This window comes from Ambystoma mexicanum, chromosome 10, assembly GCF_040938575.1.
Source record: "Ambystoma mexicanum isolate Mex_15411 chromosome 10, UKY_AmexF1_1, whole genome shotgun sequence".
NCBI classification, from domain to species: Eukaryota; Metazoa; Chordata; class Amphibia; order Caudata; family Ambystomatidae; genus Ambystoma; species Ambystoma mexicanum.
Window position 1 is genome coordinate 297952710 of NC_090932.1, and position 24181 is coordinate 297976890.

General features: G+C 46.7%; 1 protein-coding gene across 1 annotated transcript in view; it reads right to left on the reverse strand.

Moving 5' to 3' along the window:
- MYO7B (myosin VIIB) overlaps nt 1-24181 on the reverse strand; it is a 1466289-nt gene that overhangs the window by 90435 nt on the left and 1351673 nt on the right. Inside the window, exon 44 of the mRNA XM_069617875.1 lies at nt 5802-5987. Within this exon, the coding sequence (XP_069473976.1) occupies nt 5802-5987 (186 nt within the window). The remainder of the gene's footprint in view (nt 1-5801; nt 5988-24181) is intronic.

Below are 24181 nucleotides of genomic sequence, written 5' to 3' on the forward strand. Positions count from 1 at the left end.
CGCCGCTCTGAATATCCAGTAACACCAGGATATCAGGTGTTGAAGATGGTACGGTAGTTCTGCCGGTATCCCGCCGGAATCACTGACGGGATACCAGGGAATTTACATTGAGTTATAATGAGATTATTATAAGTTCCCACAGTATCCCGCTTGGGATACCGGCGGGATACCGGGAAACTTACAATGAGCCCCTTAGACTCAACCTATCAGTTAAGGGAGTTAGACTCTGCCTTTTTTGAGACCGTGTGGTCTTTAGGGTGATATGTTCCTGTGTGGTATGATGCTAAGGCCACACCGCCCCTCTCTGTCACCTTCTGAACCTTTTTCTGAAGCAAAAATGTCATACATTACTAAAGGTCAAGACTTACAGCCAAGTGCTTTCCCACAGAGAAGTACTTGAAAATGCGAGCACCCAGAGTGAACTCCTGAGTATGTGGTGGAGAGCCCTGTATGTCTATCTGAGGTGAAAACCCTAACACTGGTACTGAAAGGGATGCTAAATTGGAGACTGTGCTGGTCCCGATTCCCTCTTACCGCTATAATTCAAAGTTCTTCTGTCCTTTCACAAAGTCCACAGTGGCTTGAGGTACCGGACCCTTTCTTTAGCATGGAAACTAAGCGTGTTCTCAGTGACCTGGGTTCTATTCCGACACAGAAATGAAAGGGACTCACTTGATGGAAGTTCCCAAGACAGTTGATACAGGATCTGCAAGGGTCTTTCACGAGAAGTGCTTAATGCATCAATACAAGTGCTGTATTGCTTGAACCCTGTTTCAGTGGCATGTGCGGAGAAGGAAGCAATAATGACAACAAAAATATCCAATTGAATTGAAAAATATGCCCCTCAGGGAGGGGAGACAGCAAAAAGGAGAAAAAAGAATGCCCTGAAAAAGGGAAGTAGACTGAGAAGATCTTTCCATGCCTAACTTCATAGGTGGAAAACATGAACTTGGAGGTGTTGTTGGTGATGTACAGGTGGTGACAGGGGTTGCTTTCGTGACCAAGCCCCATTCTAAAAGTCTTAAAGTGACAGCACCTTATTTTGGGGCAGCTATTTTCCCATCCAGTCGCAGTGCAGGCTATCCCACCCAGTTGTAAAGCAGGGAGAGCAGGAGGTTGACAAATGACAAAGATGACAAAGGGGTGTCAATGGTCATCTGCCAAATAGAAACTATCAGTTTTCAGTCATTTGACAGAAATGCATCCATAGGAGCACCAGAGGGTTTCCTTTCCTGTAGTATGGTTGACATGTCTTCAGAGCTAATAGATGGAAAGGCAAGTAAGCGGGTAATATGTGGAATTATAGAAAGAATATCTACTTTAGCCTCAGCATAAGGAACTGGGCTTCGGAGATAATGCCCAACTTGATCAAGTCGACTTTGAAAACAAATAATTTTGCTAATGATTCATGAAGTTCATGGGTGAGAACTTGGGGATCATTGTTTGACAAGGGGGTTTGCATCTCGTCTAAAAATGTTTAAATAGCTTTATACTTATCCTGTGCTTTCTCAACACAAGATCCACAATAACCCTGTTTAGAATTACAAATAGTTTTTCTATGTTGGTGTTGATGTTTTTTAAATTTTGAATTACTAATCCTTCCAAACACCAGGCGTGTTATTTGTTTTAATTTGAAAACTGTTTCATGAGGGTTATTTTATCTAATGCTACAAACATGGTGTTGCTATAAATAGATACAGACCATTCAGAGTCATTTGTTGGAAAATGTCCATACACAGTGTCTGACATAGCTGCCCCCAGGGATTCCAGAGATAAGCTGGACCATTTCCTGTTAGCTAAAGTTGTTATCATCCTAGCTGACATTGAGACTTTGTGTGGTAAACGTGTGCAAAAGGAATTACGAAGTGATCTGTCCAGATAATTGATATGCAGACGAAAGCAAGAGGAAGGAGTCAATGCTTTCTGAGAGAAGCATACAATCAAGAGTAAGTTCAGACATGCCTGCTGTATATTTTTTTATGGGAGGCCAAGACCGGAGAGATTATTGATCAAGAGCTTAGACAGAAAGCGGTCTGCTTCAACAGGCCAAAAATACAAATAGCAGTATGGACTAGTGAGAATTGCAATTGCCAAATGGTCAAGTAATGTGGAATGAAAAGCTGAGTAAGGTTTTGATGCTCTATAAGTCAGCGGTAATGTACACAAAAAGGCATTTGATGTGTGCCATTTCAAATAAAATGTTTCAAAGTTAGGTAAGTTCAAATCGTTAAAGAGACAAAGAGCTGTTCTTTTTTGGACTATAACGGTAATCTCTTCACTGATTCCCTGCTTCCTGTACTGGAAGAGAAGTTGGTGCTCAATAGGGAGTAATCCTGACCTACTACTTTTTTAAGATCAAAGAATCAAGTTTCTGTAAGAAGCAGAAGATCTTGTTCCATCTCCTTTGTGTGGTTTACTATTAAATATCTGTGTTTAATAGCGGAACGTTTGCTCAGCCAAAAGCATTAATCTTAGTAGATATTTTGGAGACTGGATACATAGGGCATGTATTGATGTCAGGTGATGTGACAAGGATTAGAGGTTTCATCAAGTGGGAGGGGATGGAATAAGGTTAGTATAATGCTATTCAAATGAAGTGTGCAAAAGATATTTCATGATAATCACATACCTGCAGATGAGGTGCCAAGCAGTTTGAGCAGAATTTCTGTACATCTCCTTGGGCTGGGCATGGATGGGCGCTGACATACTTGCCATAGGTACGGCCAACAACACCCTAGAGTGCAGGCTGTTTAAGGGCTGATACAACGTTCAGTAATAATAGGTATTGAAGTAAGTCTTCCAGTGCTATTATTTGAAGAGGACTTTGGTGGAGACCCAAGAAAGCCCAAGGACACACCTGCATAAAGTGCACTAAGGAACTCAAAAATAAACGAGAAAGAAAAGTATTAAAGACACCGAGATAGATTGAGACATGATGCTGCATCCTGGGACACAGTGAAAGTATTGAAGTGTCCATAAGGCGTTATGAGATAGAGAGAACCTTGAAGGTTTCTTCTGGGAAAGGTAGTGAAAGTACAAAAGCATTCAGGAGATGGTGTGAGATAAGGAGAACCCTGAAGGCCAGGAAAGTAAAAGTGTTACAATGTAATTGGGAGATCATGAGTGCCTTGAACTTGCACTGTGGGAAATGGAGTGCATTTCCTAAAAGGATCACTTAGAGACTTTTAATTTGAAGAGATTACATTGTGACAATAATAATAAAGGCATTCTGTTCTGACAAACTACAAAAAACCTGTACATATAATCTTCATAGGTTTTGTGAGACTCCTTTGCTGGTTTGCCACACACTGCAACATTATTGAGTGGGATAAGCGTGAAGCAACATGAAAGAGCACAACCGTCAACCAGCATTAGAGATGTCAGAGCTCAATTTGCATGACTAAGCTGGAACTCTCAAAATATATGCAACCTATTCTCCTGTTGCACTTGAATTGGGAAATGGAGTGCATTTCCTAAAAGGATCACTTAGTGATTTTTAATTCAAAGAAATTACATTGTGACAATAATAATAAAGGCATTCTGGTCTGACAAACTAAAAAATAAAACTTGTACATATAATCTTCATTGGTTTTGTGAGACTCTTTTGCTGGTTTGCCACACAATGCAACATTATAGAGTGGGATAAGCGTGAAGCAACATAAAAGAGCACAACCATCAACCAACATTAGAGATGTCAGGGCTCAATTTGCATGTCTAAGCTGGGACTCTCAAAATATATGCAACCTATTCTACTGTTGCACTTGAATTGCCTCACACTTAAAGGATGCATGTTCAGCCTTGAATTAATTATAGCCACACAGAATTCCTCTGGACAGTTTCCATACATTTTCAACCTGCCTGCACCATTAAATAAGGGACCACCCATATACAAATCAGTGTTTGTCTTGCCCCCAGTGGGAAGAGTCAAGGCTGAACAGCTGTGCCATGCCTCCTCTGCATAAGAAAGCAAGGAACCCTGAACATGTGTAACCCTTGTTGCGCCTCATCAGTGAGGTACAGTGACATTTCCTAGGCAAATGAACAAGAAATGTATGTCAGGCATACCCCTTTAAACTTAGGAAAACTTATTATAGACACCAAAAGTATTCGATAGTGAGCTTTAAATGAATCCAAAACACTGGCAATCCTCTGGGCCATTTCCATTTAATTTCCCCTTCGGGTCATGGATGTTCCCCTTTTAAAATGGAACAGTGGGCTGAACAAATATGAAATTGGAAACAGCCTAGAGCAATTGGCAATGGATATGTTTAATTCAAAGATTGCAAAAGTGCTGAATGGAAAGATTTTTTCCAGCACTCTTCATTGTCATAGACCTGTCTTTAAATGCAGCCTTCCGTGCGATTGTTAGGCAAGGCTGGTGGTAAGAGGGAGGAGTAATTGGGGTTGCATAGTTGGTGGTAGAGGGTAGGGCGGTAAGTTAGGGACCCAGGTATTTGTGTCAGTATGACAGTAAGCGTGCCCCTATTTTAGCTCACCTTAACGGGCATAGTGAGGAAGACTGTATAGAGGGGATCCATTCTAAGACTCTGAAATATTTTGGCTAGCTTTAATTCAGGATTGGGTTGGGAGTCATCTAATTTACTAATCAGATGTTTCTTCACTGTGGCTAGTATTCGGACGGTTACAGCTAAATGTATTCTTTCAAACCATGGTGGCATCTGCTTCGGTTCCAGGAGGGACAAGGTTGGGCAGAGAGAACCGTAGGTGCTACGGTTCCCATTTAAGTAGTGTTCCCACCATACTTCCTTGACAATTAACATCTGAGTCTTTCATAAGTGTTGCGTGTCACTCAGAGGAACAGCATTAGGAATGAAAAGTCATAAACCCCTCCTCTCCGAAGTACTATTAAAAGTATAAAGACCTCCCACAACACATGCTTGCTTACTATTGTGCCCCCTACCTTCACCTTATTACTTCCTCCGCATCTCTTGCTTAAACTTGTACTTTTGAGATCCTACACGTCCAAGCAAAAAACAAATGATACCCGCTACCCTCGCATTCTGTCTAATCCCCCAGAGCGATTTCTGCTCCATTCAGTCATCTCAATTGCACTACTACAGACTAACAGCTTCATACCCCAAGCATAGGACTAATATGCAGTTCAGAGAAGCCTCTGTGCCGGAGACCACTGCAGTGATAGTTGCACATTAAAAATTACTATTGTTATTAAAAGCACACAATGGCAGTAAACTCCCCCTAAGGCTAACCTTTGTACTCACACTCCTCCCATTCTCGGTATAGGTGTAATGGATCAGGAGGGTACTAGCGCACATGAGGGATTAGCAACGGGGAAGTTCATTCATTCTGCACTATGCATCAAATTCACTATTTTCCAGCCTTTGGTCATAAAGATGACTACAACTGCAACAGAGAGAGCTAGCATCAACACTTCAAAAGGCTGTGTAATGTTTCTGCTACCTACTATTTGTATAGCACACCTTTTCTGTTTAAGTGTGTGCCAAAGTAGAAAATAATAAAATTTAGTTTTCCTACGTTGTTTTTTAACTCTATATTAATTAAGGGGCCACGTTTTAAGATTCATGCAGCTCTAAAGGACCATGATCAGCATGGAGAAGACTGGTGTTATATTTAAATGTCTTACATATCCAGTGGTCCAGATTGTGTGTTCGAGTTAGATGTTTTTGAGTCTCTCCTATCCACCATTCCCTGGATTTTGAGGGATAACCAACACAGTTTAAAGCATGCACAGAGGGGGATGGGACGAGTCACAGGCGGAATTAAAAGAAGAACATGGGGCTCTTAGCAGTAGGTGCACATACCCTCCGCCACTCCTCAAGAGACATAAGTTTCAGCATGTTCTCTGGAACGAGATCTTTCAGGAACTTTGGGATGAGCACCAACTGCGACCTGTCATTGTCAAAGTTTATCTTATAGATGAGGCCGGCCAGGTTTGCAGCTTCCTCGGGTGAACACTTGTGATAACCTCTCAAGTACTTCGGAAGCTCCTGCAAGACAAATATTCATCATTTCATAAAGACTCAAACAATGATGCCACCTCACCAGTTAGAAACACTTATTGCAATTTGAATTATTCCCCCATAAAACACTATCTACTAAGGTTGTAGAGGTCTAAAAAATAATATTCAACAGAACAAAATGTCCTTAGTGCCAGAGGTATCCATTAGCTTGAGCTTTTACCAGCATTGCATTCTCAGTGTTATGGGACCAACAGAGCGTATGGCTCCTCCAGTAGTTGACGGCTAGTATGATATGTATTTATCTATTACATTTATGCAGCGCCCAGACACAGAGGTACCACAGCGCTTAAACAAATATAGGTGGATGATCAAGACTTAATAATAGAAGGTACACATGAAGACGGCAATAAGGACAGGTTAATCATATTTGTCAAAGCACCAGGTTTTCAGAACATTTGGTAGGAGGCCACATTTTTTATTTTGGATGGAAGTGAGTTCAAAAGGGTGGGCGCCATGACGAAGAAACTGGAACCACCTACTCATTTATTTTTTAATCTAGGAGTTACCACAACGATGATGCCGTAAAGAGCACACAATGGGTTTTATGGAGATACCAGCGATTGAGGTAGGAGGGCACATCGTTATGAACACAGGGGTGCATGAGAGCCAATGTTCTGAACTGGATTTGAACTTTGATAGGGAGCCAGTGGACATCACGTCTGGGTGATGATATATGGTCTGAACGCCATAGGCCCAAAGCTGCTCTAAGCGACTTATTTTGCAATAATTGCAGTTTGGATAGTGTGAGACAGGCATGGTATCAAGCGAGACACATGCTCAAAAGCAACAGTTTGTAAACCTTTATTGAACAACTTTGTTGGGGTGGTGTAATACCGAACTGGCCCTAAGTCTAAGGGGGTTGTTCCCTCAACTGATGTTTCTAAGGGCCATCGATGTCCGCAAGTACAAAACCAAAATGTGTCTGTGTCACAACTTATGCTTGTCCTCACTCTTAGGCAAAATGTGTTCTGGGATCCTCTTAAAGAAAAAATAGTGGCTCAAAAAGAGAAATGCAAACCAAGACTGGTTTCAGGTAGCTTTACCATCAGGTGTAGTTCTGGCAGTTACAAAATAGTTCCAACTGAAAAGGGTTGCCCTCAGAATCTTCCACGTAGGGCTCTGGCAGCCAGTCAATAAAGTTATCAATGTCTCTGGGTCACTTGGGGTTCCCCTGCCCAAGCTTCGATCCTCGAGTTCCAAACAAAAATTCAAACAAAAGTTCACCTTGTCAGGATGTACCTTTCAACACATAGTCCTTTCATAGGGCAGTGCCAGAGACTTTAAAAAACGCTGGGCTTTTGCTCCTCCCCTGCATGACACCTCTGACTTTTGACCCCTCTGTTTACACCTTCTATCTGTCTTCTGGCATCTTTTCCCCTCTGGTGCCTTTTCCACTTAGTTTGTGTTTCTCTTTCACCTCTCTTTCCACTTTATTGTGCCTCGTGTACACTCCTCTGACTTCGCTGTGCCCCTGGCACATTCTTCCCACTTGATTGTGTACCTGTGCACCTTCCTTTTTCTATTTCTGGGTTGCTTGCACCCTCTTTCCTGCTTTTGGGTCCCTTGCACCCTCTTCCTGCTTTTGGGTCGCTTGCACTCTCTCATTGCTTTCTCTTTGCTTTCCACTCTCTTTTTTCTACTTTTGGGTCGCTTGCACCCTCTTTTTGCTTTCTACTCTGTTTTTGGGTTGCTTGCACCCTCTTTCCTGCTTTTGGGTCGCTCGCCCCCTCTACCTGCTTTTGGGTCACTTGCACTCTCTCATTGCTTTCTCTTTGCTTTCCACTCTCTTTTTTCTACTTTCGGGTCGCTCGCCCCCGCTTCCTACTTTCGGGTCGCTTGCACCCTCTCGTTGCTTTCCACTCCCTTAATTCTACTTTTGGGTTTATCGCGTCCTCTTTCCTGTTTTCTGGTCGCTCGCACCCTCTCTTTACTTTTTGCTCCCTTTCAATTAACTTTCTCTGTCTTTGCGCCACTGTGATCTGTAAGTTGAGATAAGGGTTTTACCACCTGCCCCTTAGACAACCGTGGGACCGGCACACGTCCCAGGGGAACAAGCACTGGCCTGGACATGGGCAGCAGCTGGCATCACGCCTCACTCCGGCTCCCTGGAGATACGGCTCCCTCCCCACGCTGCAACCCCTCTGACACACCGGGTCAGCGTCTTTGCATCCCGCTCTCCTCTGGATCTTCCAGGCTTCTCTTGTTGCCGCCTACTGCTGCCTGGCTTCCACGTTCAAACCAGCAACTCCAACTCGCTCATCTCTTTTGGTAGAACCACACCTTTTATACCCTTACTGAGAGTCAAGTGGAGTCAGGTGTGCATGGTTAAGGTGAAATGCTTTAGTGGGACAGCCTGGTGGTGAAATGTAGTAGGCCTCATCCTGCCTGCCAATGTTATGCCTATGGGTAATCCTTACTTCTCTTGGTTTCCTCTTCTTCATCCCAGTGCTTATTGGAAATGGGGAGGGGGAGATGGTGTGAGACTGGAAATACCCCATAAAGGCTGAGGGAGAATGGGTTGGTGTACAATTGAGAAAGGGTGGCCAAACAGAGGGTGATGGAAATAAAAAGGAAGGGAATACCCGGGTCTGGGTTTTATACAATGGGGAAGATTCCCCTTTTAGCAAGTTATTCCTTACTCGTGGTACTCTGGTCTGAAGATATGGGTCTTGACAGCACCCCTTAGGATTTAAAGTAGGGGAAGCTAAACCAGTGTTGATGTCAAAGCCAAACCGTTGTCTCACCTGACCCTTCTCACTGCCGGCTCCTGCCCTGGTGCAATAATCCTGCCTCCCTCTTGGACCCTGGATAGCGCAGCCTACATATCCCATGACGGCTTCAGAGACTTTTTCCTCCTCGCCTATCGTCGCTTTGGGATACCACCTCTCGCCCATGAAGGTTGAGGGAGAGTAGGGTGATGGATAACTGGGAAGGGGGGATACTGTGTCTTACCCTGAGGCATCCTCCTCCCACTCCCCAAGGATCCATAATCAGGTGATCCTCTCTGGCTTGTCCGCCCCCAGGGCCGGGATCCAAGTGTGATGGCTATTCCCTGGCCACCTGAGTAAAGGACCCAAAGGGAGAAAATGTGAGGACACCTTCAGGTTTCTCACAATAGATTCTTGGTAGATGTGCCTGTGAGTAAAGCATTGCAATAGTCCAGTTTACTGCCTATGATGGCTCTTCAATGAGTTAGGCAGTTGGTGATGGGTTTGGAAGTACATCCTGTTGAGGATGCCAAAGCAGTAAGGTGTTTAGTCATGTTAAGTTCCACGTCCAGGAAGACACTGAGAGGCTTTACATATTTTGAGACCGGGATGGAGGTGCCATCAATGGAAAAGGAACAAGTTACTTACCTGTAACAGTTGTTCTCGAGCATGGGTCTGGCATGGATTCACATGCTCATGAATATTCCCCGTCGTCAGGCTGGGAATCCTCGGTAAAGAAAAAATCAGTATCAGTTTCTTTTCTGATCTGTCTTTCTTAGAAGTAACCAATCACTGATCTCTGGGTCATACTGCCCCCAGCCAATGACAGCCCTCTCCCTAAGCCCCTCCCCTGGCAGCCATCCTCAGATTTGGTAGCACGTAAAGTGGCAGTATGACCAAGTGAAGAGCCGCAGAGGGGAAGGAGGGAGGGTTCGCATGTGAATCCATGCCAGACCCATGCTGGAGAACAACAGTTACAGGTAAGTAACTTGTTCCTTCTCCAGCATGGGGTCTGGCATGGATTCACATGCTCATGAATATAAGAATCCATAGCAGTATAAACATGCACAACCACGGGAGGTGGCAACAGGCTCAACATTAGGCAATACAACAACTCAACATTAAGCATCTCTTACCTCCTCACCAGGCTCACCTTAAGCGAACAGGTTGCGCAGCACTGCTTTGCCGACCCTGGACTCCTCCCTAGAGTCCCGATCGATGCAGTAGAATCTTGTGAAGGTGTGCGTCGACCTCCATGTAGCAGCCCTGCAGATGTCCAGCAGGGGCACACCAGACAGGAACGCCGTGGTAGCAGCGATCGCTCCGGTCGAATGGGCTCTCGGACGGCCGGGCAGCGGTCGGTTTGCCAACCGGTGACAGTGCATGATGCAGCCGGAGAGCCATCTGGAAATGGAAGCCTTTGAGAGAGCCTTCCCTTGATTCACAGGTCCAAAGTTCACAAACAGCTGTGATGTCTTCCGAAAACTTTTCGTGCGGTCCACGTAGAACTTCAGCGCTCTAGCCACATCCAGCGAGTGCAAAGTCCTCTATGCCGGAGACGAAGGCGACGGGAAGAAAACTGGCAACACCAAGGGCTCGTTGAGGTGGAAGTCCGATGGCACCTTGGGCATAAAGGAGGGGTGCGTTCTCAGCACCACCCTTGTGTCGTGAAAAGTCAAGTATGGAGGCTTGCAAGATAGGGCCCGGATCTCTCCCACTCATCGTGCGGAGGTGATGGCCACGAGAAATGCTGTCTTTCACGACAGGAACTTCAACGGCGCCGAATGCATAGGCTCGAATGGGGCCCCCATGAGCCTGGTCAGCACCACGTTGAGCTCCCACGCCGGGGCAGGGGCCTTCACCGGCGGGAACGATCGGAATAGTCCCTTCATAAATTCCTTTACCAGGCAATGAGACCACAAGGACGCCCGTCCTGTAGTTCTGGTGTATCGGGAGATGGCAGCCAGATGTATTTTGATGGAGGCGTGAGCTAGTCCAGCTTTGGCCAGCGACAGTAGGTACGGCAATATGTGAGGGGCCGTAATCCGCAGAGGATTAATCTTCTGTGCACGGCACCAGACAGAGAACCTCTTCCACTTATGTCCATAGCACTTGAGGGTTGAGGACGCCCTGGCTTTTGCAAGAACCTCTCTGCAGTCAGCCGGGATATCGTATCCTCCAAACTCTAGTGCTGCAGGAGCCAAGCCTGCAAGTTCAGCGACTCCGGGTCGTGATGAATAATGGTGCCTCCTCCTCTGGAGAGAAGATCCGCGTCCGTCGCCAGCTTGATAGGTGGGGACATTGACAAGTCCAGAAGGTTCGGGAACCAGATCTGTCTAGGCCATGCCGGTGCGATGAGGATCATCCTGCACCTGGACCTCTTGAGCTGGGTGATGAGACGGAGCAGCAACGGCAACGGAGGGAACGCGTACAGGAACAGGCCGTCCCAAGGGAACGAGAAAGCATCGCCCATGCTCCTCGGCTGTGTGAACCTGCTGGCGAACCTCTGGCACTTGGAGTTGGTCGCCTTCGCGAACAGGTCAATCTGGGTTTTGCCCCATTGTTGAAAGAGCCGATCCACCTGGTCCTGGAGTAGTTCCCACTCGTGGCACGAGCGCAGCTCCCTGCTGAGTGAGTCGGCGATGGTGTTTTTTATTCCTGCCAGGTGGAAGGGAACAAGAAACATCCCCTGGGCGACGGCCCAGTGCCACAGATCCTGGGCCTCCTTGGATAGGGCTGGGGATCTGGTGCCTCCCTGTTTCCGGATGTAAAACATTGTGGTGGTGTTGTCGGTGAAGATCCTCACCACTTTGTCCTTGAGGGACGGAAGGAATGATTAGAGCGCCCAGAACACGGCTCGTAGCTCCAGGATATTGATGTGGAGAGACCTCTCCTCTGGGAGCCAGAGGCCTCTTGCGTGGAGATCTCCGGTGTGGACCCCCCATCCCTCCAGGGAGGCGTCCGTCGTCACTGTCTCCTGATACGCCGGGGTCTAGAAGTCCGTGCCTGCCGTGAGGTGCGCACGGGTACCCCACCATAGAATCGCCCGACGGAACTCCTCGTCGAGCGGGATCGCATGAGGACATCATCCCGAGGAGGGACTTGATGGACCTCACCCTGGCCACATCCGTGGCTAACAGGCGCTGCACCTTGCCCAAAATGGCCTTCATCCTTTCTTCCGACGGAGATGCCAATCATTCCACTCTATCGAGCTTCACTCCCAAAAACAGTGCCACCTGCGAAGGGACCAGGTGGGATTTGGGGTAGTTGATGGAGAATCCAAGTTCCAAGAGCAGGCGGACGGTCCTCGCCGTGTGTTCGACGGCGAGTTCTCTTGACCTTGCATGGATTAGCCAGTCGTCCAGGTAGGGGTAGACGTCGATCCCCTACAGGCGCAGCCGCGCCGCCATTGGTGCGAGGCACTTGGTGAACACCCTGGGTGCCGACTTCAATCTGAATGGCAGGGCTCTGAATTGGTAGTGACGCCCCTGAACTACGAATCTGAGGAACTTTCTGTGTCCTTTTAGAATGGGGATGTGGAAGTAAGCATCCTCCAGGTCCAGCGACGATAGGAAGTCGCCCTCCTCCAGCCGTCCCAGCACGTGTTGGAGGGTGACCATCCTGAATTTCTGTGCCTTGATGTACTTGTTCAACCGACGTAGGTCCAGGATGGGGTGCCAACCGCCTGTCTTCTTTCTGACGAGGAAGTACCTTGAATATACTCCGGAGCCGCGGAGCCTCTTGGGGACGAGCTCGATCGCACCTTTCTTGAGCATCGCCCTTACCTCCAACAGCAGTTGAGGGATGTGATTCTCCTTCCTGGCCACGGGAGGAATGCGAGGACACTTCTTTTGAAATTCTAGCGAGTGTCCGCGGGCCAGGGTGTCCAGTCGGTGGAGATGGACTCCCACACGCTGACAAACTTTGTCAGCCGGCCTCCCACCGGGGTGCTTCGGTGGGGGCCCGACGCTACGGCCGGTTCAGTCCTGCTGGGAAGAGGCCTTGCCGCCTTGGCCTCCTTGACGACGGCAGTGAGACCCACCTTGCTTGCCGTGGCCTCTGTAGGCCTCCTGGGACGAGGAGCAGGCCGCCTGGCGGTAAGTAGAAGAGCCACCGATGGATCCCTTGGAGGCTCCCTGTCTGCCTCCGGAGCTCCTAAAGGGCCGCCGTTGCTGAAGGACTCCTAGGGCTCGGGCTGTTTCCGTGTCGGTCTTGATGGCCTGGAAGGACTCATCCACCGTCTTCCCAAACAGGTTGTTGCCGTCGAACGGCATGTCCAACACTCTGGTCTGGACGTCCTGGCGAAAGTCCGTCGCCTTGAGCCATCCTCGTCGTCAGAGGCAAACCCTGTTGCCCAGCTGGCGAAATCCGGTATCGGCAATGTCCGTTGCCACCGTTATGGCGTGATCTGATGCCACCTCACCTTCCTGCAGAATCTGTAGGGCCTCCGCTCTCTTGTCGTCCGGTAGGAAGTCTAGCAGGGGAGCTATCTTGAACCAAAGCTCCCTGTCGTAACGGGCCACAATCGCTAAGGCATTGGCCGCCTTAATCATCATCGCTGCCGACAAGATGACTCGTCGTCCCATGGAGTCCAACTTCTTGCCCTTGCTGTCCGGCGGGGAAGTGGAAGTTGAAGCCGCCACACCCGCCGATTTCTTCTTGGCCACTGCCAAGAAGACCGAGTCCGGCGTGGGCTGGGCCCTGAGGCACAAGGGGGCGGCATCGGGGACCCGGTACTTCTTCTCGTACCTGTCCCTCTTGGCGGGTGTCGTGGAAGGGTTCTTCAGGATAGCCAGCCCCTCGTCCCAGATATCGTCGAGCAACGGTACCGCAAGGACCGTCTTTCTCTTGGCCTCTCGTCGTTGGTAAAGAAAACCTTCCTTTTTCTGTTCCTCAGGGCAGAGCTGGAAGAGCTTGGATGCCCTGGCTATCATGGCGTGGAAAGAGCCAATTTCGTCGGGCGGAGAGGCCCGGGGGGGGGGGGGCGATGACGGAATGTCCGTTGTATCATCGCCGCCGTTGTCGTCCGTCCCCGTCACTGTATCCGTCGCCGTATCATCCCGAGGGTCCGGCGAGGGGTCCACAGGCCTCGTGGGCACGAAGGGCGGTGCAGGGAGGAATCTCTTCCGCTTGTTCGGAGGGCTTCCCGACGTTCCTGGTTCTGGATCCTCCGTCAGGGTCCATGGTAACCTCGTCCTTATCTCAGTACATAAGGATTGGATCGCCAACAAAATGGCCACCAAGCTATCCTGGGGCTCAGGCAATGGCTGCGACGGACGGGATGGCTGCTCCACTGGGCCCTCGTCGTCGCCATCGTCGCTATCTTCGATCACATCAGCAGGAACTTTCCCCTGGGATCGAACCTTCTCGAACCTCTCGTTGAGGCCTTCGAACCTCTCGTTGAGGCCTTTCACGGTTTCCACCGAATCCTCCTCGGAGGCTGAATCCGATTCCGTAATGGCCACCGCCCCCCCCCTCTTTTTCCACCGGGGTCTTCACGGGGGTCTTAACGATGGTCTGGAAAGAGGATTCCCTCCGCGGTGGCAGGGAAACTCTGGGCCCCGAGGTTGCCTCCGCTGGCGTAGCCTCTGCCGGCTTCGCCAGGGCTGCTGCGACAACCTCGATAGAGGCCTTTGCCGGGGTAGATCAACGCCCTCACCACCTTAGGTGCGTCCTGGGCCTTCGCTTTGGGGGGAGGGTCATCGCCTCGCCCCCCTCGGCTCCCTTCGCGATCGACCGGGGCCTCTCCAGAAGCTTACCCGGGTTCTCGGACTTCCTCTTCCCCGAACTAGAGCGCTGGCTCGTGGTTGATCGTGCCGGGGAAGTCGCGCCCTGCCTGGCAGCCGAAGAGCCTGACCTTTCAGCGCTCCCGGTGCCCGCGGACTCGCGGTGTTTGGCCTTCTGTTGGGCTCCCATCGCCGGGGCGCCCTCACAGGAGTTAGAAGACCGCTCAGACTTTTTCTTCACCTTCTCACCTGCTGTGCCCTTCTCCAGCCAGGCGGTGAGGCGGGAACGACGATCTTGCTTGGTCCGTTCCGACAGGTTCTTGCAGAACGCACAGTCCTTCTCCACGTGCGTCTTGTCCTCATGAAGGCAGTAGAGACATCTCGAATGCTCGTCCTCCTTGAAAACATTTTGCAATCCGCATCCCGGGCAGCTCCTGAACAGCTTGGATCCGGGTGTCGAGCTTCCCTTGTCCTGGGCCATGTCCGTTGAGGTAGGCCACAGATCTTCTGGAATCCTCCAAGAAGCGTAACTCGACGAAATCTTCACCCTTAAGGGGCGTAGAAGAATTCCGAAACGGGTCCCCGTTATCGGAAGTAGAAACGGTGGAGCTTGAGGCTCGATTAAACCGAAAAAATGAGAAAATCTCCTGAAAAAGCACGAAAACGCAGTAAAAGCTCGAGAGCTAAAGCACGAGGACTCCCAACACTTAAACCTGCGGTAGAAATCTGAGGATGGCTGCCAGGGGAGGGGCTTAGGGAGAGGGCAGTCATTGGCTGGAGGCAGTATGACCCAGAGATCAGTGATTGGTTACTTCTAAGAAAGACAGATCAGAAACGAAACTGATACTGATTATTTCTTTACCGAGGATTCCCAGCCTGACGACGGGGAATATTCATGAGCATGTGAATCCATGCCAGACCCCATGCTGGAGAAAGTGGAGAATGCGGGCTCCAGGTTCTTGATCCGGCAGGGAGAGCCAACAATGAGCAACTCGGTTTTGTCATCATTGAAACCGAGGTTGTGGGTGGCCATCTAATTCTGGAAGATGCTGTCGATCCGGTTGACTGTGCCAGCATTGTAGGAATAGTTTTATGTAATGCCAAGGACAATTTGTGTATCATTGGCAAAGTTGATGCAAGGGATGCCAAGGGTATCTGGATGGTCAAAGAGGGGCTTTGTGTAGGTATTATAGAGGGTGAGGGAGATGCAGGAGCCTTGTGGAACAACAAGCGGGACAGAGATGGGATCTGCTGTTGCATCGCCAAAGAAGTCCCTCGATATATGTTCGCTCAGGAACAACTTAATCCAGGTGGATGCCTACTTGGAAAAATAGAACTTGCTGGAGAGGTGCTGACCCAGAATATTGTGGTCAACGAGGTTGAATGCTGCAGAGAGGTCAAGAAGGAGCAGAATAGCGAGGTTGCCCGTGTCGCGAATACTGTCTAATGGGATTATAAGGTCAAGGAGATCTGTGTTATGCATGGGACGAAAAACCAGATTGTCGTGACACGAGCAAGTGTTGCTGTTCTAGGAATAGTTGATTCTAGGAGTATGCCATGCGATCCAGTATTCTGAGGAGGAAGGGAACTGTTGTGATGGGATGGTAATTAGTGGGGAGGGATGGGTCAAGGGATGGTTTCTTGAGGAGTGGAGTGGCCCAAACTGCTTTGAGGCAGGTGGAGACAGAGTTGGAGGAGAAAGAGGCATTGATGAAATCAGCGCTGGTAGGTGCAAGTGTTTTCGTGCACAATTTAACAATATGAGCTGGGTAACTGTCTCCTTTGCAATCAGAGGGTTTGAGAAGCTGGATGGTTTTGAGAACTTCTGCTGAGGTAACTGAAGAAAAATGGAAAGGGTGGGGTGGGTTGTTCGGTGTGAGAGGAATGTGTGCGCATATTCATGGAGTGCGGTTTTTTGGTAGCAATTTTGTCTCTCAATTTGTCGATTTTATTAGAGAGGGTTTTTTGAAGGGTCGAGCACCATGCTTTGTCATTCCGAGCCTAGTATGTGGTCGGGTCAGGGTTCTCTAACTCTTTAAGAATGCTAAAGAGTTCTTTGCCATTAGAACTAGCTTTGTTGATTCATGTGTTGTAAGAGTTAGTGCTGGTGGCTATCAGTGTATTTTTGTAGGTTTTGGCTAAAATGGTGAAGGCTTCATGTTTGGCTGGGCTAGTGTGTTTTCTCCATGTATGCTCTAAAGATTGTTTGCGTCTACGAAGTCTGCGAAGTGCGATCAATTTGTCGGGGAACCATGTGTTGGCATGCTTGCCTGGTTTGGGAATTTTGGATTTGAGGGGGGCATGTTGATCCATGGTGATCAGGAGGGCTTGGTTGTAATGGGTAGCTAAGGTCTAAGGATCATTATCAATGGGTCCATGGGAGGTAAGTAGCTGCTGTGGTGTGGGAGCACACATTTCTGGTGAATGGCCCTGTGCCATCCCCAAGCAGTGCTGTATCGGGGCTGTTGTACTTGAGCAGTACAGCATGAGTTTCCTCCAGAAGTACCTTTACAAAACAATCTACCATCTGCATAATGTGCCATATTGGTGTTTCATGAGGGTATATTGTATTATGATTTTCCTCTGTAGTACACTTTGATGAAGGAGTCTTACATCTTTCATTGTATACCACCTGCTCAGGGCCCTCTATTATAAGGTTCTGTCACCTGCAAGTTGGGAGATAAAAAATACTGTGCACCCAGTGCCACGAACCACAAGATACAGACACCATGGATGATGTCCCTGAGCCTAGCAATGGGGTTCTCCAAGCCGGGTCCCTATGGAAGGGAATGGTTTAGAGTGTGCTATCAGCATATGGGATGCATGTGTGTATGTATGTATATATGTATGTAGGTACTTTATATAGTGAAAACATTGCTAGAAAGCAACAGGGCACTCTACAATAGAGGACTTTGTAAATAGTAGGGGTGGTGGGATGTGTTGTTAGTCTATGGATCCTTTTGCTGGAAAGTGTTCCTTGAAGAGAAGGGTTTTCAGTTTGTTCCGGAATCATAGGAGGGAGGGAGCTAGTCTTATTTTAGTAGGCAGGTTGTTCCAGAGCATGGGCGTATTGTGCATTAGCACCTGGAGCGTTCCAAGTGCCAGATGGAATTGCTAATAATTATCTGAGACCCAAATAACTAGACAGACTCAAAGAATATGGCAAAATACAACTTTATTATCAACTCAATAAAGTAGGGAAACTTGGTGAACAAAAATGCAGCTCACTCACTCTCAACAATAATTTGATTGTAAAAAGGCTTTATTCCTCAATGTGTGTCAGCTATGATGTCATCCTACGTGGCAAACTTTGAAAACCTATTGACCGGAGGGATTGGTTAAGGGAACATATATACCTGTAGTTCATATAAGTGTTAGTGTCATTATTAGATGTTCCTTATCTGGTAGGCATACCTTGAACTACCTCTAAATACCTATAATACATATGAATAGCAGAGTAACAGCATCGGATTGGCTTCTGCAACATTGTATAGTACACTGCTACATAGACCCTCATGATTGGTTGCCATACTCTCCCAACCTTGGAGACTTAATTACTTTGCCTCACATCTGATTTCTTCATCCTTGATTGTCCAATACTTGGCACTTGAAGATGATTTCTTCTTTGCTTAATCTAAGAGAAATATGTCATACATATGCAGATTATCCTTTTTGCCTTGCAATTGTTTCTCAATGTGGCATTGTTGATCACAGGCCAACAGATATTCTTTGTTCCTCACACAAAGCTATTTTTTCCAGCGCCTTTCAGCTCTACAGCCCTAGTCTGTTTCTGAGGTAGTTTGGTAATTTTTAACATGAGTTCGACGTCCATCTTTTAATCATGGCTGCTTTAATCGCGTTATATTATCTTCTGCAGGAAACTTCTATATTTCTCATCTACCTTGCGTTTCTGCGTATATACATTCACTTCATCTCTTCTCACTTATCTCTTTGGTGTACATTATTTGTTCATATTCATCTACATGTTTTTTTGTTATTTCAGTTGCATCTTACATCTTAGAGTATTTGTACATCGTTTCAGTGCATCTTTGTATCTTCTCTTCATGACATCACTCTGCCCTCGTCTGATTTCAATTACAGCTCTTCAATGTCCAATTATGTATGCAGTCATCCTCCCACCAGGTCAGTGCAAGGATACATTCAATGTGGTTGTCTGAGTGCATAATGTCTCTCGTATCTTCATGTCTCTTGTATCTTCAATGCGGTATTGGGGCAATACCTGGTGTCACACGCAGTACTCTCTTGCTACTATTCCAGTATGATGGGGTGAGGGGGTGGGCACTAGAGATGACACGTGCATCTGCCCCTCTACAAGTATGCTTGTTTTCTAGACTTCTTCTTGCAGTTCTTGGATTTTAGCTAAGTGATATCTTGGCTCCTGGTGTTCTCCTGAGAAAGTGATGTTTTCTGCTAAGTATGATGGTGTCTTGGACATTTGAACTTTATAGGTGATGTGGGCTGTCTTAAAAGTAATGTGAGCTTTGAGGGGTAACCAGTGTAATTCCTTGACAGTAGGGAACATGTGGTCAAATTACTTCACTCTTGCGATGACGAGTTTTGAGGCGTGCTTGGATCTGGTGAGCAATTCTCTGATGCCTATGACACAGATGTATGAACTTCCCCCAACAAATCACGGTTTGCACATTGAGACTAATATGCTTTTGTATTTTTCTTGGCAAAGTTTTATCAGTTTGAAGTTCATCCAGCACTGAAAGCACCCTCCAGAAGTGCCCTATAGAACAAATTACTTACCGTCAATAATGTTCATTTTAATGGTAAGGATTTCCCCCCACATGTTCCTCATCTTTTGAAAAAGGTTTAGACAAAGACTGAATATGTAAACCTTTAAACAGCAATTCAATGGCAGAAGGCAGTTTCTGTCACAATGATACTGGTGCCACTCTGGACAGGTGTCCTTCCTGCCAGAAAGGAAATAAGAAATTCTGGGAATGGATTTTGGTAGCTTTTTTAGGATGTAGTCCAGCGTTGTACTTTTGTATGAAATATAGGAAGTTGTGTTTAGTAAGAATCAGTCTTTAAAATATCTTTTTCATGGGATGATCTCTTTAAATAGTTTGTATATGTTTATCGTTAACGTATTGCTGGTGCAAGATCTACAACCAGCAAGAGCATTATAAAAATGATGCATTCTTTGTTTGATCATATGACTAAACCTTGTTTGGGGTAACACACGTGGCTGTGTTTGGCTCAGGCTCCCACCTTGAGCTGTGCCTCATGCCTGCCGCCTTACTGCTTTATTTACATTTCCTGTTTTCATATAGAAATATAGATTGTATAGAATATAGAAATTCCCTATAATAATTCTTCTGAGTTCTGGTCTTTAACTGCCCTATCCTCCCAGTGTGGTGCCTAGGAGTGGAGCTCTCTTTGTAGACATAGACGGCTCACCAGATCTCCTAATTCAGAAAGAGGCCGGGCGCTGAAGTCTTCAGGCTAAACCAGCATGAATAGATGTTCATATATATATATATAGAATCTGGGCTACATCCCATCAGATTTGTGGCATGCATCAAACCCTTGTAATCTTAGTTGCGTATCAATCATAAGAGAGTTATCCTGGAACTGATTAACCAAAACGACTGTTGCCAATGGATGTGGTTATCTTTTATTAGATCACATTAAGAGATCTAGCGTATTTGTGTATGTATGGACAGAAAATTTGAAAATTGCTTGAGTGCCTAGTCAGAAATTGAGAGTTGCTTTTGAGAAGTGAGTGATAGGGCACTTCATGTCTGTCACACGTTTAGACACCATCACTAGCAAATATTTAGGTTTCAAAATGATATGGAATGTGAACCATATCCAAGATGAATTGACTCCCCCTGATAGAGAGCACTTTAAAAAAGATTTAAGCTAAACCGTCTTCCACCTGTAAAATACTATACCATGAGAGTGGACTCCTATCTTGTTCGTACTTTAACCCCAGAGATGGTTGTACATGCTTTATTCTTTTGTCCTCTATACACCAAATATAGGCCAAAGGTCATTGAGTATTACCAGGAATGGCATTACTAGCTCTGTGGATGTTTTGGTGTTTTTAAAATATAAACTGCTAAAAATGTTATTCTGCCTGTTGCAAATTAGATCGATTCTGCTCTCATTTTTTTAAACCGAGCGTACACAACCTAGACCCTCAACACCATTTGGGAGGGGCTGTATGTTGGAAATACGAATTTGCCATGTTTGCAAATCCATCACTGAAAAGTGAACAAAACAAGTACCCAAAAGGATTTTACACTTGACCAATCCGTCTGGGCAAAGTACTTAAGGACGCAATGGAGCTCATTTTTGAGTCTGCCGTAATTCAGTGGTGTGGACCTATTTCGTTTGCACTTTTGCGTGCATGGGTCCCCACTGTCGAATTTGCCTCATTTGCAAGGCGAAGTGCAGGAGGGGAGGGTAAAAAGATGCATTCCCGCTTGCAAACTGCCCTTTTGGACTCTGCCATGCAAACTGAGTAAAAGACACCTGCCATGGTCGCTTTGCAGGCATTGCTTATAATAGATTCCAATGGAGCAGCATTTGCGCCAGCATGAAAATGATTGCTGGCACAAATACTGGTATATTTGTATGGCTGAGAGGAAGGGAGTGGCGGAAACAAAAGGTACGATCTGCCCCATCTCTCTGCCATACGAATACATGTAAATGAGCCATGATACAAATGAAAGGCATAAATGACTCCATTCATTATGTTACATGTTAAAATGAGCTCCAAAGACTTCTCTTTGGCTTAGCAGTGGGCAGGCTTTTGTTTGAGTCTTCCACGGCATCAAGTTGAGCCTGGGCATATTGAAACTACGCCAGGCCTAGGAAAACACAGGAGGCAGAACCTTTCTACTTACTCCCCTAGGCCCATCCCTTAACTAAAGACAGGGAATTATCAGATAAAGCCCCAGCACTAACTCCACCCAAGCACAACATTGTGTAACGACATTTAATTTACCAATAGGCACTTTAAAAAAAAAAAAAAGAACATTTCTTTATTGGCATTTAGCAAAACATTTTGTAACACCTCCCACCCCCCCAATCCACTCCACCCCCGCATAGGGGACCGCATAACCGAGCTTTACAATTCCAAGGCGCATAGAGTTTAATGTTATCAATGGGGCTCATTGGGTACCACACCCGTCATTGAATATCTAACACACATACATTTTGTGGGCACCATTGATGTACAAAGTCACTTTTTCTAGAAAAGGATAATTTCTCCCCATTCCTTCCTGAATCTCTCTGCATCTCCTTAGATCTTATAAGTAATCCACTCCATTGCTACTATGTCCCAGAGTTTACGGAGCCAGCCCGCCACCGTAGGTGTTTTTTTTGTGTTTCCAGTCTTTTGCGATTACCATCCCGGCAGCTATTAGTAAGGTTACCAATGCTTTTCTCTGTGACTTTGAGATTATATGTCGCCCTGGTTCTATTAGTCTGCATAGACTCTCTGCTAAAGAGAGAGGCAGGATCTCCCGTACTATTTTCTGCAGGAATTCTATAACTTCTTCCCAAAACCCTTTAATCTGCAGACACCCCCACCAAATATGTCTCCAATCCTCCATACGCTTGCTCCCCCTTCCAACAGTCCGAGGAAACCGAGCCATACATTCTGTGTAATTTACTAGGGATGTAGTGCCACTGTACCATCATTTTGTACCATGCCTCCCGTAGCTGTAGAGACCTGGTCAGTTTCGGGATATACCTCTACAATTCTTCCGAATGCCCTACTGGGACCTTTTCTCCCAGCGACCCTTCCCAAGCTATTTGGTACAGCCAAATCTTTTGTTCTAGACTTTCTTGCAGTATCATATATATCTCTGCCACTAAATGTTTGTCCCCCGTGTGAGATGTAACATATGTCTCAAATGTTGTCAGCAGCCTTATTTCTGCTTGGCGGATCTCCTTCTGTCATAACCAATGTCTCAGCTGTATGTAATCGAATCTGTTCCCCTCCACTACTCCTATATGTGACTTACACTCCTCGAATGAAACTACTACCCGCCCCACACCATACCTCTAGTCTTTACACACCCACTTTCTTTCCACCGTGTGAATTAGCCCTACACAGTGCCTGGAGTGAAATTCAGATTGTGAAACATGGGAGTAAAGGGCGACAGAATGGAAGATAGTTGTCCCCTTTTGATCCCCCTATCCCATATATCACATATAGTTCGAAGTACACTGCTGCGCCTGGCGCTTGGGGGCCTATCCTTCCCATGGAGCCAGAGTAAACCAGCTAGCGAGCCTCCCGCTACTGCTCTATCTGTCCGTGCCCATATATTGTCCTTGATGTCTGAGAACCATTCGCTCACCACTCTCAATTGGGCTGCCTCTTTATACCGATGTAGATTTGGCAGCCCTACTCCACCCTGGGATCATCAGGAGGTCCAAGGCCGTTCTAGGGCGTTTACTCTGTCAAACGAATCTGGAGCTTAAAGTGTTCATTGCTTTAAAAAAACCATTCAGGACCACTTTCGGCAGTGTATGGAACTTATATAATACCCTTGGGAGAGTCACCATCTTCACCGTATTCATTCGCCCGAGCCAGTAAAACCGCAACGGGGTCCACTTAGCATAGTCTGTTTGTGTCTTTTTAATTAAGTATGGATAATTAGCTTTATACTACACCGAGACTTTATTGGTCAGTTGTATCCCTAAATATGTTGTACTTCCCCCGGCCACATGAAAAGGGGAACCTCTCTGTACCAGGGCAATCATATCTTTAGGCGTCCCACTTACAGCATTTCTGATTTCCCCATATTTACTTTCAATCCTGACACCCCACCTGTTTTTAGAATTCCAGCTAGGGCCAGTATGGACGTAACAGGTTCCACTAGTGTTAACAGCATATCGTCAGCATTAGATGCCATTTTGTGTGTTTCCCCACCAAATGAGACCCCTTGATATCCAGGTTCTGTCTAATTGCAGCCAGCAAAAGTTCTAAATAGATGACATACAGATATGGAGACAGGGGACATCCTTGCCTGGTCCCTCGCTCAATACTTATAACCTCCGAGACGTGAGCGTTAACCGCTAACCTAATCAAAGGGTTTCTATAGTTTGCCCCCACCATTTGAATATATTTAGGCCCAAATCCCAGTAGTTCCATCGTCTGAAATAGGTACGGCCATTCCAACCTGTCGAAAGCTTTTAAAGCGCCCAAAGAAATCAGAGTGGCCGGAATCCATTTTATTTCCAATTTTTCTAATAAGTGGATCATCCTTCTGGTATTGTCCCATGTTTGCCTTTCCGCTATAAAACCCAATTGGTCCTGCCCTATAACCCTTGGGAGAATCCCCTTTACTCTTTTCGCTAGGATCCCGGTGTATATTTTAGCAGCTATATTCAGTAAAGCTATGGGCCTATACGACCCACAACTTGTGGGTTCTTTATTTGGTTTTCCAAACAGCACCACCTTTGCCTCTGTCATTGAGCGCGTCACGCCTTCTCCGTGTCAGAATATATTACATAGGTTTGTGACAAAGCTTTTTAATTTGTTGCAGACCACTTTATAGAAGAACCCAGTATAGCCATCAGGTCCCGGTGACTTATTATTAGCAAGGCACTTTATCCCTCTTTCCAGCTCTTCTACCGTTATTTCTCTTTCCAAACTATCCCTTTCTTCTTTCATTATCTTAGTTAGCTTTATCCCTTCTAAAAATGCTTGTATCCTATGAATCTCCAGGCGCCCGGA